General features: G+C 40.3%; 2 protein-coding genes across 22 annotated transcripts in view; one reads left to right on the top strand and one right to left on the bottom strand.

Moving 5' to 3' along the window:
- The first annotated feature begins 717 nt into the window (after positions 1–717).
- On the top strand, positions 718–3,728 carry LOC104437002. The gene is made up of 4 exons (XM_039308699.1): positions 718–892; positions 1,014–1,203; positions 2,576–2,698; positions 2,946–3,728. The coding sequence occupies exons 1-4, from the start codon at positions 890–892 to the stop codon at positions 2,984–2,986; spliced, it is 357 nt and encodes a 118-aa protein (XP_039164633.1). The 5' UTR covers positions 718–889; the 3' UTR covers positions 2,987–3,728.
- A 3,488-nt stretch (positions 3,729–7,216) lies between these two features.
- Positions 7,217–14,269, bottom strand: part of LOC104436968 — a 100,201-nt gene continuing 93,148 nt past the window's right edge. For 2 of the 21 annotated variants that reach the window (XM_039308693.1, XM_039308694.1), the window contains exons 2-6: positions 12,721–13,028; positions 11,923–12,035; positions 10,817–10,963; positions 9,260–9,407; positions 8,150–8,871 (exon numbers count right to left, since the gene is read on the bottom strand). In XM_039308693.1, coding sequence (XP_039164627.1) covers positions 8,738–8,871; positions 9,260–9,407; positions 10,817–10,963; positions 11,923–12,035; positions 12,721–12,745 — 567 coding nt within the window. In that variant the 5' untranslated portion in view covers positions 12,746–13,028 and the 3' untranslated portion in view covers positions 8,150–8,737. Of the gene's footprint in view, positions 7,968–8,149; positions 8,872–9,259; positions 9,408–10,816; positions 10,996–11,126; positions 11,235–11,472; positions 12,036–12,720; positions 13,029–13,496; positions 13,645–13,867; positions 14,253–14,269 lie in introns of those variants that run through there. The other 19 variants (XM_039308695.1, XM_039308696.1, XR_005549415.1 and 16 more) reach the window with 18 other exon arrangements.

Raw genomic sequence — 14,269 nt, 5'->3', positions numbered from 1 at the left:
ATCCTTTAATTGATTCAAGTTTAGAGATAATATTGAATATTTTTACAAGTTCAAAGATTAAACTAAACATACACCAAAAGTTCAAAAATCACATTGAACATATTAAAAGTTCAAGAATGATATTGTACATTATGCTAAAATTTAGAGATCATTTTTGTTATTTTTCCTTTGAAAAACATTACATCGCAAGAATGGGTGCAATAATGAGAGGGTTGCTTACTCCGGAAAAAAGATTTTCACTTGTCTCAATGTAAGATACAAAATATTGAAAAATTGAAATTAGAATAGGTGAGAGAAAAGGCAGAATTATTATATTTTATTTAGGGACATAGTCTGTAAGGTAAATAATTAAGATTATATGAGAAAGAAAAAGGGATTGAGACTAAAAAAAAAAAAAAAGTGAAAAATGTATATTTTTTTAATTAAAATTTTAGAAAATTGCTTCACTTATTAATGATAGTTAATAAGATTGCAGATAAGTTCCGTGCACGTGAAAAATTGACAGTTAAAAGGTTTTGTAAGATTGTTTACTTGACGGTTGAATTGTCGATTGATCGTAACATGTTATTGATAGTGTATGAAAGATGTTTTCTCAATTGAATTTTTTAGTAGGGTTTTGTTGTGATATGAAAAACAGTCGAATCTTAAAATTAAAGTATGTGCAAAATAAGATTTGATTATTAATTTATATATTCAATTCATCGAATATGATTTCATTTCCTCACCGCGCGGTGTAGACTGCTCTCGAAGCGTCTCTACTCTCTACTCAACCGGTGGGAAGCGGAAGCAAGCCAGGAAATCGAAAATCCGCCCAGCAAATTCGCCGAATTCTCCCTCCCGACGATTTCATCGTGCGTCCCGAGCTCGACCCTCGATTCCTTCTGTTCAGATGGTGAGCAGCACCAGCTTCTCTGTGGCATTTCATCGAACGGTCAAGTTGCGGTCTTTGGTGCATGGCCAGAAAGTGGGGGAAGTTAACGTTTTGACGCTGATGGTATCCTGCGATTTTGCAGGAGGCGGCGCCGGAGAAGCAATCGCCGTCGCTCGACGATTGCCTCAAGCTGTTGAGAGGCGAGAGAGACGAGCAGCGCCTGGCCGGCCTGCTCTTGGTGACCAAGTTCTGCAAAGGGGACGACCTCGCTTCGCTGCGCAGGGTTTACGACGCCGTCGGGGCGCAATTCCTCGACCGCCTCCTCAGAACCGGTAATTTTGGGTGACGCCTTGGTCGTTTTTCGGTTCTGTCGTTAGTGGGAGTCGCGCAGCCATGACTTGGCTAAAAGAATTACCTTTCCGATTGGCTATTTGACCTGCGAGATGGCATGTTCAAGTGAATATCAGCATTTTGGGAATGGTAGGCAGTGCTTCGAGGAACGCGCGAGTTCCGAGTGACATGAAGTAACTTGTGTCAGCATATAAGTCTAAATAACATGTTACCGGCGATAATGATGTAGTAGATTTAACTGTGCAGAAAAGATTTTTCTCCACTACGATCCCTATATGATGACAGAAGGGGTTTGAATATGTGAAGGTTGTTAATTTTTATTGTGACTTGCTTCTATGGCAAGCAATGAAGAGATGCTGTAAGCTCTCATGGTTTGTTATATGGCAAAGAGAATCCTTTATGAGTAGCAAGTCCCCAAGCTTGCTAACAGCTATGAGAAATGAATATGTGACTCTTTCGCTTGAGTTATTGTGTGGCTCTTTGGGGTGGGGATTTGCTGACAAAAATTGAATGGACTCAGTTTGCATTGGTGGAGCTCTTTCTCCTTGTTGACACGTCAGCATTAGAGGAATGGCATGGTGAAGTTGATATTAACTGTATAGGCATCAGTTTCGGCAACTTGAACCTCACCTATTGCAAGGCATTTCTGTTTCAGTTGGCTACATGAAGCTCCTGTCTTTGAGTATCTCTGACAATTGTGTTGATGGAATCATTGTGGCTGATGGGGTTTCTATAGTCTAAGTGCCGAAAGATCTCATTAAGCTTTCAGTTTAGTTATATGCCCCTCGAATTATAGCCTTGAATGTGGGCCGTTCTTGGAAAAACCTCTTTAATTGGTTTGTCATGGCTGCTTCTGAGGATCTTGAAGCACCTTCCTCAAGTGAGTCTAATGATGGTTGGTGTCTGCACTCTAAAACTTGATTAATATAAGTCAATGCAAATTTCAATTGAAATCAAGCAAAAATCTCATATTCCGGTCTTTTAAAGTCATGTCTAGAGGTACAGGCTTCTAAAGTGACTTAATAAGTGGATAGCAGAGCAGTAAAAAGTTAACAAATTGCAGGCTTTTACAGGATGTACTTCTGTGTCTTTTGCTGATTTTCGATGGAAAATTATAGCAACTTAAAAAGCCAGTACCGATAAGTATTAGCAATCCTGGACCGTATGTTTTATGCAGACCTTAAACTCACTTTCATATGCTGAATACTAAGCGGTTGATTTCGTTAAGTAGGGCATGCCAAAATCATATCAATTGGAAATTCTTTCATGGTTGAACTTTCTTTCTTTGCCTAGATATTGTCATAATATTTCTCTCCTCATTTTGTATTCTCATAATTTCTCCTATCTGGGAAGGAATGGGAGAAGGATCTACTAATGGCAGTGGCAATCGCAATGCATACTTGCAGCTTTCAGCAATAGTTTTTGCTGCGTTCTCCCTCGGTTCCTGTATCGTCTTTCTAAAGCTTTTCTTTCTTGGTGGGTGCCGATAGTTTAATCTGATTACATTTGTTGTTTTTTGCTGATTTGGCTCGCGTTTCGTCTTCAAGAAAAGTTGGGTGGTTGAGCTCTGGTGTGTGATCTGATTTACAAATTCTGATTATGCTTCTGGATCGGTCCTTGAATCCTGATTTGTTGAACCAACACTAGCAGGTGAAGTTCATATAATGTCCGTCTAGTGTTTAATGATCCAAAGCTGTTCGATCTAATCTGATTAGATGAACAGGATGGAGATCGCGGCAGGAAGCCAAGCAATCAGCAGGATGAGGGACTTGGAATCGTTGCCGCAGATGGCCAGGTACATCTGGTTCATGACTCGCCGCGCCCCTCAGGGAAGTTCTTGACGCAGGTGACGAGGGTGCCAGTGCTGGCGAAGTTCCAGGAGTTGGCGCCGACGCAGATGTAGAGGCACGTTTGCCAGACGGCAGGGTGGGGGATCTTGCCGGGGACGGCGAGCCAGATGAGGAAGTAGCCGGCAAAGTTCACAGCGGAGCCAGTGAGGAGGACGAACCGGGTCGGGGTGACCTTGGCGATGAGGCCGGAGAGGACGCCGACCTTGGCGCCGAGGTCCTTGAAGAAGCCGGGGAGGGGAGGTTAAGGCCCTGAGGCTAGTCTGGTCGTAGCCGAGGGTGGACTCGATCTGCTTGGAGTTGATGCCAAAGAGGTGGCACCGGCGCTGGCGCCGAACATGACGAGGAAGGAGGCGAGCACCGTGAACCACTGCCCGCGGAGCAGGGGACCGTGGACCGGAGCGCCTCGGAGCCGGCTGGTCCCGGCGGGTCGCCTGTTGGTGCAGAGTTGGTTTCAAAGTGAAGTGAGAGAGTGTTATGAAATTATTTGGAAATGCTGAGTTTGCTTTGCTCCCAATATAAAATGGATGTGATGTTTGATCGAAAGCTCTTCGATCTGATCTGATTACCCGAAAATGGTGCAGATGTCAGCCCGAGGTAGTTTATGGACATATATTTTATCGGTCGGATTCTATATAAATATTTCGATTTATAGGTTTTTCACATTTTTTATTTTATTATTTTTAATTGTTTAATTGACTTTTTTTTAAATTTAATTTAAATTTTTATCCAATTAGCATAGAGCTTAAAATGCGTAGGTTTTTCTAGAATATTAATAGGTTTTAATAATATGAATCGGGTTAAAAATGAGTTATTAAATTTACATTACATGAATATGAATAAATATGGATCAGACTATTTTCGACTTAACTCAAACCCGATCCAACCCATTCATTTGATGAGTCTAGTATTTGAAAACATACTTCCATTTTCTTCTATTCAAATTTGTGTCACCCTCTAAAAATTACTTCATCATGTTGAGATTGGTATGATTCAACGATATATAAATCAATTTAATGAAAATTCGAAACCATCAACAGTTGAAGTGACCTTACATTTAATGATGTAAAATATCAAAGACAAATTAAATAACCAAAGATAAAATTTGGCCAAAAGCTCATTGATCAAATGGTATAGCCAAAAATTCAGTGGGACGCTGCTTCACCGACGACGAGATGTGAGCCTCCAAGTGACGGTCCTTTCATTGCTGCTTCTCGCTCGACAACAGCACCGTCTTCCAGTTTGCCGTCCACCTGTTGCAGCCATCCGCTGCACCTCCAACGCCGCCCACTGAACAGCAACGGTGCTAGCCACGCGTCGGTCCCGACGGCCACCTTCTATTAACAGCCTCCGCGAATTTTCTTTTGCTACAGGTTTCCATCGCGGGTGACCATCCAGTGACGCCTAGCACATATCCTGCACTTGTCAGGACAAAAAGAAAGGGGTGATCTTGAACAGAGCGGAAGAAAAGTCAAGCGGTGGTCAAAGTGGAGAAAATGAAAAAACTGGAACGGAGAAGATTTTATTCCATCATCCCCCACTTTCCAGAATATACGATACAGATAGAATAAAAAGAAAAAAAGGGAAATTTTGGAAATTCGCTCCTCATGTTTTCCCAAGAGTCACCACTGAGCCAAGCCGAGCCGCGCCGGGTGACGAATCACACGCCAAACCACCACCGGCCATCCTCTGCCGTCAAGCACCACCATGAGTAGCCTGCCCGCGAGCCTCACCCCTCGAGCCGCCTTTGAATGAGTCTGAGTCTGGATTGCTCCCTTCAAATTACGTAATGATCTAATTTGATTTGAGTATTTTATTACAAATTTCGGATTGATTTCGTTATCTAATCGTGATATTCGAGATTTTAGGCATTATTCAATAGGATTTAATTGACAAAAATTAAATATAATCATTAATTTGAGCAGTGCAATGATGGATGATTTTTTTTTTTAATTTTATCTCCAAGCTGGTAAGTGCTTTATAAGACGCATGATGATGAATTATTTTTGAGATATCATAATCTTTTATTTGAATTTTGATGGATCTTAGGCTACGTTTGAAATTGTAATTAGATAGCCAACTTTAATGAATGAAAAATAAAAGATTGCATGTTCGAATATGTGATTCTTTTATATGATATTGCCTAATTTAAATTTTTTGCATGTCAAGATTGATTCTAAAAAAATAAATTAGAATATATTCTAGATATGAATTTTCTTTAATAAATAGGATTTATTTAGATAATATCGCATGTTTAGAATGGTCTTCTAAGATAGGACAACGTTTAGGTTAAATTATTCGCTAATCTATAGACTAGATAATCACTTATTTTAGATAGTTTAATTAGGACATTTATCTACTTCAAATTTTAATAAAAATACCAAAATATCATATGCATGTCTTGTAGTTTAGGCCATATTGTATTACTATGTCATATGTGTGTCACATAGTGTGCATATAAGGTTCATTTATACATCTAGGTCATGTCATATAGCAAAATAAAAAGAAAGCTAAAAAATAATTGCTTGCTGTGGTATTTAATTTCCTGCAATTTGTTTATTTATTGAGTGTTATCTTTAATGTTTGTGCACCCACATTAATATTACATTAAAATCGATTCAAACTATCTAAAGTAATTTAATTCCAAATATTTTAATTGGAGCAATTTAATTATAAACTTTTATATTGAGTCCATTCGACTAATTTTGATTGGAAATAATCGACGTGAACACCAATCATCTTACGTAATGATTGACACTGACATAAATATTTTTAATAATATTTTGATATTTTAATAGTAAAACTTTCTAATTTAGTACTAATTGAGTCAATTCGACTAATTTTGATCGGAAATAATTGACGTTCACATGATCGGGCTGACATATATATTTTTAATAATTTTTCGATATTTTTTTGAATTTTTTCTTTTATTTTGGTGTATTTTCTTTTTGTCGTTTTTATTTTTATTTTTTGAAGACATCCTCTGGTTTCCCAACAATTCTGCTGCTCCAGCAGATAGGGAGGATGGCGCAGGTTTCTTCGCCACCGAATCCTTCTTCTCCGTCTTCTTTTTTCTTAACCTTCTCTCCTGCAAGACCGTTTCAGACCAACGAATTCTAACAAAATCCACAGGACTGCTGTAAAACTAACGATTAATGGAAGCGGACCCATAAGCATTTTGGAGTTCTGACCTTCTGATTCTTCATCGGAAGAGCAATTAGGGTCCGCTCTGCTCCAGTCCTCTTCCTTGCCAATCGTCGACGTAGCCTAGGAGGCCGTCGTCATCATCGACGATGAAGCCCCGGACTTCTTCGTGAGATGCTTGGCCACGAGCTCGTCGTACTCGTCCTCTTCGACCACGTTGTGGATCGGATCCTCGATCTTGATCTGCACGGCGGACTCGGCTCTCAGGCGGCCGCCGGCACGGAGGGCCTCGAGGCACCGCAACCCCTGCAGACGCGCCGCTGAGGTGGCTCCCCAGCTCCTTCGCCGGCCGCCGATGCTTGTTTGCTCGTATTCCATCTCTCTCTGTCTGTGGCCAGGGCTTTCACGGGCCACGACGAGGGCATCGGGCGAGGGCGTTGCAGCTGTGTTATTCATGGATTGAATTTCTCTTCCTAATCCTCATATAATCACAATGTCTTCAATTCTCTGTGATAGAGAAAAGCAGTACTCTAAAATGTGTAGATAAAAATAGAAAGACGGGGAAAGAGATCGAGAAAGTTGGAAGGATTGTATTATGGACAAATTTAGAAACCGCGAAAGATTCTTGCAAGTGATTATGAGGTCACCTGCTTCTATGTAAATCATTAACCTAGCTCTTTGGAAGAATCTAATTCTGTTTTCGGACTTGACAGGACGAAGACAAGGCGAAGCTGGCGCAGGAAACTGGTTTGCAATTGAAGCAGATGAATAATTGGTTTATCAACTAGAGGGGAAAAAAAAAAAAACTGGCATAGCAACCCTTCATTGTCGTCCGACTCAAAGAGCAAATGCAAAAGGTCCCTCAAAATAGACATTGCCTCGTTAATGCGAAACTTCCTTGATATTCCATTTCTTTGTATGCTAAATTTGAAGAACTTTTGTAGGTGAAAGCAGCAGCTATGAACCCTTGATTTGGATTTGAGCAAGAGCAATGATCAAATTCTGACGGACAATATTCGGCGCTTCACTAAAATGGATACTTAAAAGAGTTAATACAAGGAACATTGGCCAGTGGCCTCATACAAAGCTTCATCAAACAGGAACATTTGGAAGATGACTTTGATTTTAGGCAAAAGAAATTATGTTAGCCAAGAGGGTGGCTCTCGCCTCGCGACAGGAATTCTGATGACGGTCAATTAACCAATGCCACGACTATCCCTAACACTCCACGTTGCAGGTACGGGGGGTTTTTGAACATGAATGCGACTTTAGCACGAAGGCGACCCCGAGATTTGGTGTGAATTGACTCAACTTTCACCAGTTCGTGTGCCAAACAAGCAATAGGTTTCGCATTGTTGTGTCATTTGGTTGAAGGCCAATCTATGTATTTGCAGCCACACCTCCAGTTCACGAAAACAGAGGTCCTCCTGTCTCCTCTAAGCATCCCATCTCTGCAAGTCTATGCAATTTCCCATGATTGACCAAGGGCCAGAAGTGAGGACTCTCTGCTTGGTGCCAATCCATGGAACGTAAACAAATACATCTTCTCATTTTATAGTTATCCCACCCAAGACCAGCCCAGGCTTTCCTTGAGACATCAGTTACGCAGCTTGACTCAAGCACTTCTTCGACAAAATCCTTCCAATCAAAACCATCTCAGCTTCCTCATCATCAACTTGCTCCAAAACGTAATGATGCCCCAGTAGACTGTCTGACAGTTATGCTTGCGATGTTAAGGAACCCCTGCGGGCATCCTGTAATGAGAGAAAAGAAATAGATTAGCCCAGAATTAAAGGAAGGTTGTCAAACAATTGATAGGGGCAACGTGTAGTTATAGGAAAAGTGAAAACTAATGTGACGAACCAATGCCAAAGCAAATTACTAAAATAGAAAGCAGATGGAAATAATTAATGATGATAGAGAGCGAAAATGAGGATTATGGATTATCGAGAAGAATGGGGGGTGACGATCATGAAGGAACATAGGTGAAAGAAAACATCATTGTGATGTAGGGAAAGCTCTTGACAAAGAGAGAGAAGCTCTCACAAAGGGGAGAGACACAAATCTATGTATAACTTCCTGAAGAGAACTCAATGTCCCATTCTTTTTGGAGCATAAATGCTGGAAAGCTAAAACAAATCAAGATAAGCGAAAAATGGTTCTCATAATTTCCAGCTTACAGAAGCTCTGTTAGTAAAATCTCCTGGTTTAAATTGCACACAATTGCATGCATGTACTTATGTGCAATCAATCTTGAGCTTTAGGGGCCGAAAAATCAATCTTGACCTTCGCCCTTTTAATGCCAATGATCTTCCATTATTTTTGCAGTGTTCTACTTCAAAGCAGGGTCGCATGACGTCGTCAGCATGTCAAATGGTGATAATAACTGCCACAGTGCTTCTATGTTCATACACTGACCACGGACCAGCCAACATTTCCCTCGACACTGCCTGCGAGTCTTACTCTGTCTACACCTTTGCTAACAGCGATCGTTGCTCTCAAGGCCAAAAATTAGCTGTCACTGTCAGTGAAAATTACACTGCCCCCAACTCCAGTCTAGCTGGATCCCTGTAGCTACCAGCCCCAACCACTGGGACCACTCCATCTCCGCCACCACCTGGAAGTGACACTTCATATCTCCGTGTAACACTGCTAGTCCTGTTCATGAGTTCATTATACATGAAATCATTATTTCTACTAGATATAGATGGACTATTGATAGATCGTGAGATGTTGCTACTCGTCATAAAGTGAATAAACTTGTGAAAATGCTTCTTCTCATTATTCCAGCATGATTCATATAGATAACATTGCTCAAACTTGTAATAGATCATAGAGTTTCTTTGGAATAAATATATGGTTCCGCTCCCATATTCGGATGTTTGGCTCTATTACAAAAATTAGAATGTGGCAGGAGACAAAAACTTGCATACTGGAAAGTCAAAATAGAGCATCAGTAGAACAAATGGTGTGAATCTTGTGAGGATGAAACTCAACACAAACAGTCAATCGAGAACTTAAAATGACAATGAAACTATGAACTCACTGCTGCAGCCCTGCGGCATACCAAATTCACACCTGATGATTAGCTTGAAAGAACCCAATGCATTGTGGGGATCCCAAGGGCCGCAAGCCCAGCAGCATGACCGCTCTTCCTTGCCTATGTGATTTTGTACTCTGCCTCCACAAGCTTCCTTAATAATTGACATGTCAATCATTATATTACTTCGAGCAATCATATGAGAATAGACGAGAAAATTACAGTTGCAATATCCCAGAACAATAAAAACCCAATTCAGGCAATTAGGAAAAGCAAGCAAATTGACATCATTCCTAAGTGTGGGATTTCAATCGTCCACCTTAAGAAGCTGAGATGACTATGGTCAAAGGGATTTTCTGAAAGAGCTACTTGTTCTTTAAACAAAACTAACACGTTATAGATGACCTGCGAGCAAGTAGAACAGCCTTCAGATACAAAACATAAAAGGAGATTATTAATCTAAAAGTCTGGTTCCCGATATCACGTTGAGATTGAGCAATCATGGTGGATGCAGATGACAAATTATTTTCTCTGGGGGCAATCTTATGATCTAGTACTCCAACAAGGGCTGCCAGTTACATTCCTACCATGGTAGAGAGAGATTTCATTCCATCTAAGTAACATGAGTCACTCCGTAATGTATAAAAAATAATCACTCACGGGTGAATCACCAGGATTGCCAGCTTCATTCATGTTTTTATCAAGTCTAAGATTTTGCCTTATTAGGGGACAGGGATTGTCTCAAATATCGAACTATCACCGGAATGTGATCTCATGAAAACCAGACATGACTACTGTTCTATAGAAAAGCTCAAGACAATTCAGATATTGGCTTTAGTAACTTGCATCTCAAAATGTCTAAAGCTTGTGGAGCTCCTAGTCTCCAAGCCCTTAGGGCTCAATTAGTTAGTGCAACAATTGATGAGCATCATGAAATCTCTATACTTTATAGGTATCTCAATCCTGTGATTCCTGGGATGTCTGATAGCTCTCAACAAGCTGTCACTAACAAGTTCCTTAAATCTTCAAATTTCAACACATCAGGGAATTTTGCTAAAGACTTGCATCCTTGAATACACAAACTTTTGCAGGATGAGAATACCTCCAGGCTTTCGATGTCATGTAGCTTTTCACAGTGGTTGATGTTTCAACCTTTTCAAGGTTTTCGCGCACGATAGATCTAACAATCTTCCTAGGGAAGTGCAACCATGAATATCCAATATTACCAAAAAAATCCAGCCTGTCAAGGCCACGTTTCAACATGAAACCCTCAAGATTTTGAAGTTCAGCTCTATTTGCAGTCTCAATATCATGAAGATCAAGATTATTAGAAAAATTAGAACACAGCAGGAGACAAAAACTTGCATACTCGAAAGTCAAAATAGAGCATCAGCAGAACAAATCCTCATTGGCATAGCGAAAAACCCCACCATCGGAATGACAAATTAGCAGAAGAGTAAATCACGTGGTGACCGGAAAAACAGTGTGAATCTTTGTAGGATCAAACTCAACACATAAACAGCTGATTGATAACTTAAAATGACAATTAAACTATGAACTCACTCTTGCAACCTTGCAGCATATCAAATTCACGCTGATGATTAGCTTGAAAGAACCCGATGAGTTTTGGGAATCCAGAGTGCCACAAGTCCAGCAGCATGACCACTCTCCTTCACCTATGGGTTTTTGTACTTTGCCTCCAGAAGCTTCCTTAATAATCCACATGTCAATCACCAAATTACCTTGAGCAATCATATGAGAACAAACAAAAGAAAATTAAGTGACAATATTGTAGAACAAAAAAACCAATTCAAGCAATCATGAAAAGCAAGCAAATTCACGTCATTCCTAAGTGTGGGATTTCAGTCTCCACCTTAAGAAACTGAGATGACTAGGTCAAAGGGATTTTCTTAAAGATCTGCTTGTTCTTTCAACATTCTGTAATTTCAACCGTATTAATATCACATATAAGCCAGTGTGCCTGCCATCATAAGTATCAACAGAAGATAAAAGTTTAGCTCGCCATGTAAACAAAACAAGTTATAGATGACCTGCGATTATAGTGGATAATAAATGACCAATTATTTTCTCAAAAGGCACTCTTATGATCTAGTCCTCCAACAAGGGCTGACAGTTACATTCCTTTCATGATCAAGAGAAAGATTTCATTCCAACTAAAAACACCAATCACTCAGTAATGTACAAAAATAATCACTCACAGATGATTCACCAGGACTGCCAGCTTCATTCATGATTTTGTCATCTAAGATTTTGCCTTATTAGAGGACAGGGGTCATCTCAAATATCAAACTATCACGAGAATGTGATCTCATGAATACCTGACATAACAATTGCTCTCATATTCCATATGAGGAAAGCTCAAGACAATTCACATATTGGCTTGCATCTAAAAATGTCTAAAGCTTCTGGAGCTCCTAGTCTCCAAGCCCTCCAGGCTCAATTAGTTTGTCGCAGTCTCATGCGACAATTGACTAGCATCATGAAATCTATATACTTTATAGGTATCTCAATCCTTTGAGCCCTGAGATGTCAGATGGTTACCAACAAGCTGTCACTATCAAGTTCCTTAAATCTTCAAATTTCCAAGCATCTAGGAACTCTAACAACTTGCATCCTTGAATACACAAACTTTTGCAGGATGAGAATACCTCTAGGCTTTGAATATCATCTTGCTCTTCACAGTGGTTGATGTTCAGTATTATCAGGGTTTTCAAGCATGATAGATCCAATAATCTTCCAAGGTAAGTGCAACCACGAATATCTAATATTACCAAAAAAAAATACAGTCCGTCAAGGCCACATTTCAACCAGACTCTTACAGTTTGCAACATGAAATCTCCCAAATTCTTCAAACTAGAAGGTTATCTTTCAATGGACGTGCAATTAGAGATATCCAATCTTACAAATAATCGACCTCTCAAGGCCATGAATTTCAACTAGATTCCCGCAATCTGCAGCATAGAATGCTTTAGACATTTTGAACTTGAAAGGTCTATTTATCTTTCAATGGATTGAAATGTCTGGTCATCTTTTAATTGGACATGCATTTAAAGACATAAAACCTTCTCAAAGATTCTAAATAATCAATCAAGGCCTCAAACTTCAGCTAGATTCTTGCAGTTTGCAGCGTGCAATTCGAAGTCTTTAAACTGGAGAAGTCTAGAAATCTTTTAAAGAAGTGCACCCAGAGAGATTCAATCTTGCCAATAAATACAACCTGTAAAGACCATGAATTTCAACTAGATTTCGGCAATTTGCAGCATGGAATATTTCAATGGATGTGCATCCAGAGAGAGATAGAATGTTTCCAGATATTCTAAATGGGTCAAAGCCTCAAACTTCAACTAAATTCACACAATTGGCAGCATCTGATTCTGTTCGATTCTTTTTAAACTTGAAAGGACAATTGATTGAATGGACATGGAACCAGAGATATTCAAATTTACCAGACTCTTGCGATTGGCAACACATGATAGCCCCAGATGTTTCGAACTCGAAAGGTCCTGCAAATCTCGACTAGATTCTCGTGACTCACAGCAATTTGTTTCCCGTGGAATCTTCAAAGTTGAAGGATCCACTGACCCTTTGCCTCTGGAGAACCTGGGAACGCCTAATCAACGTTTTGTCTTAACTAATGCCAAAACTTCATGCGTCTGGTAGCTGCCAGCCCCAACCACTGGGACCACTCCATCTCCACCACCACCTGGAAGTGACGCTTCATATCTTTGTGTAACACTGCTAATCCTGTTCATGACTTCATTACACATGAGATCATTATTTCTACTAGATATAGGTGGACTATTGATAGATCGTGAGATGTTGCTACCCATCATAAAGTGAATAAACTTGTGAAAATGCTTCTTCTCATAATTCCAGCATGATCCATATAGATAACATTGCTCAAACTTGTAATAGATCATAAGTTTCTTTGGAATAAACAGATGGTTCGGCTCTATTTACTGTTCTGGTATCATGAAAACCAAGATTATTAGAAAAATTAGAACGTGGCAGAAGACAAAAACTTGCATGCTGGAAAGTCGAAATAGAGTATCAGTAGAACAAATCCTCATTGGCATAGCTAAAAAGTCCCACCATTGGAATGACAAAGAGCAGAAGTGCAAATCACATAGTGACAGGAAGAATGTTGTGAATCTTGTTAGGATCAAACTCAACACAAGCAGTCGATCAAGAACTTGAAATGACAATGAAACAATGAACTCACTCTTGCAGCCCTGCAGCCTATCAAATTCACGCCTGATGATTAGCTCGAAAGAACCCAACGAACTTTAGGGATCCAAAGCGCTACAAGTCCAGCAGCATGACCACTCTCCTTTGCCTATGTGTTTTCGTACTTTGCCTCCAGAAGCTTCCTTAATAATCGACATGTCAATCATTAAATTACTTTGAGCAATCATATGAGACAGACAAAAGATAAAATTACAGTTGCAATATCCCAAAACAATAAAAACCCCAATTCAAGCAATCAGGAAAAGTAAGCAAATTCAGCTTGTTCAAGCGTAGGTTTCTGCCATCATTTTCATCAAAACCTCCGCATGACCACCGTAAACCACCACCTCCATTAGTCAATACTACCTATACACTCCGGCTTCGACCACCAACAGTCTGCCATCACATGCACACGGCACTGCACATAGGCTTATGCCACGAGGCGGACCATGCCTCCAAAGGGAAGTTCACATTCCAAATGCACCGAGAGCAACTATCGGAGAAGAATCCCCGATCACCAGCCAGAGCACGAAACTGGAACGGCACAGCCACTGAACTAATTTTAAAAATCACCGCGCCAAACACGACCCAGCGCAAAACAAAACCCGCCCCCCGCCGCCGCTCGAGAGCCGTCTCATTACATCCAAACCCTTCCACTAGACGGACGACGACGACAGCTTACTACCCCAACAACACACGAGAGCGTACACAAGAGAGAAAGCAAATACGAACCGAAACACTCAGTCAAAGCTAAGTGGTAGCGGCCTA

This window comes from Eucalyptus grandis, chromosome 3 (assembly GCF_016545825.1).
Source record: "Eucalyptus grandis isolate ANBG69807.140 chromosome 3, ASM1654582v1, whole genome shotgun sequence".
In the NCBI taxonomy this organism is placed as follows: domain Eukaryota; kingdom Viridiplantae; phylum Streptophyta; class Magnoliopsida; order Myrtales; family Myrtaceae; genus Eucalyptus; species Eucalyptus grandis.
The sequence above is the reverse complement of the archived record's forward strand: the minus strand, read 5'-3'. Positions and strand labels throughout refer to the sequence as shown.

Bases quoted from the DNA above. Each gene is read 5' to 3' on its own strand.
- LOC104437002 (XM_039308699.1), top strand. The intron at 1,204-2,575 runs GTAATTTTGGGT...CTATCTGGGAAG, and splicing joins CGACCGCCTCCTCAGAACCG to GAATGGGAGAAGGATCTACT. The intron at 2,699-2,945 runs GTGGGTGCCGAT...TTAGATGAACAG, and splicing joins TCTAAAGCTTTTCTTTCTTG to GATGGAGATCGCGGCAGGAA.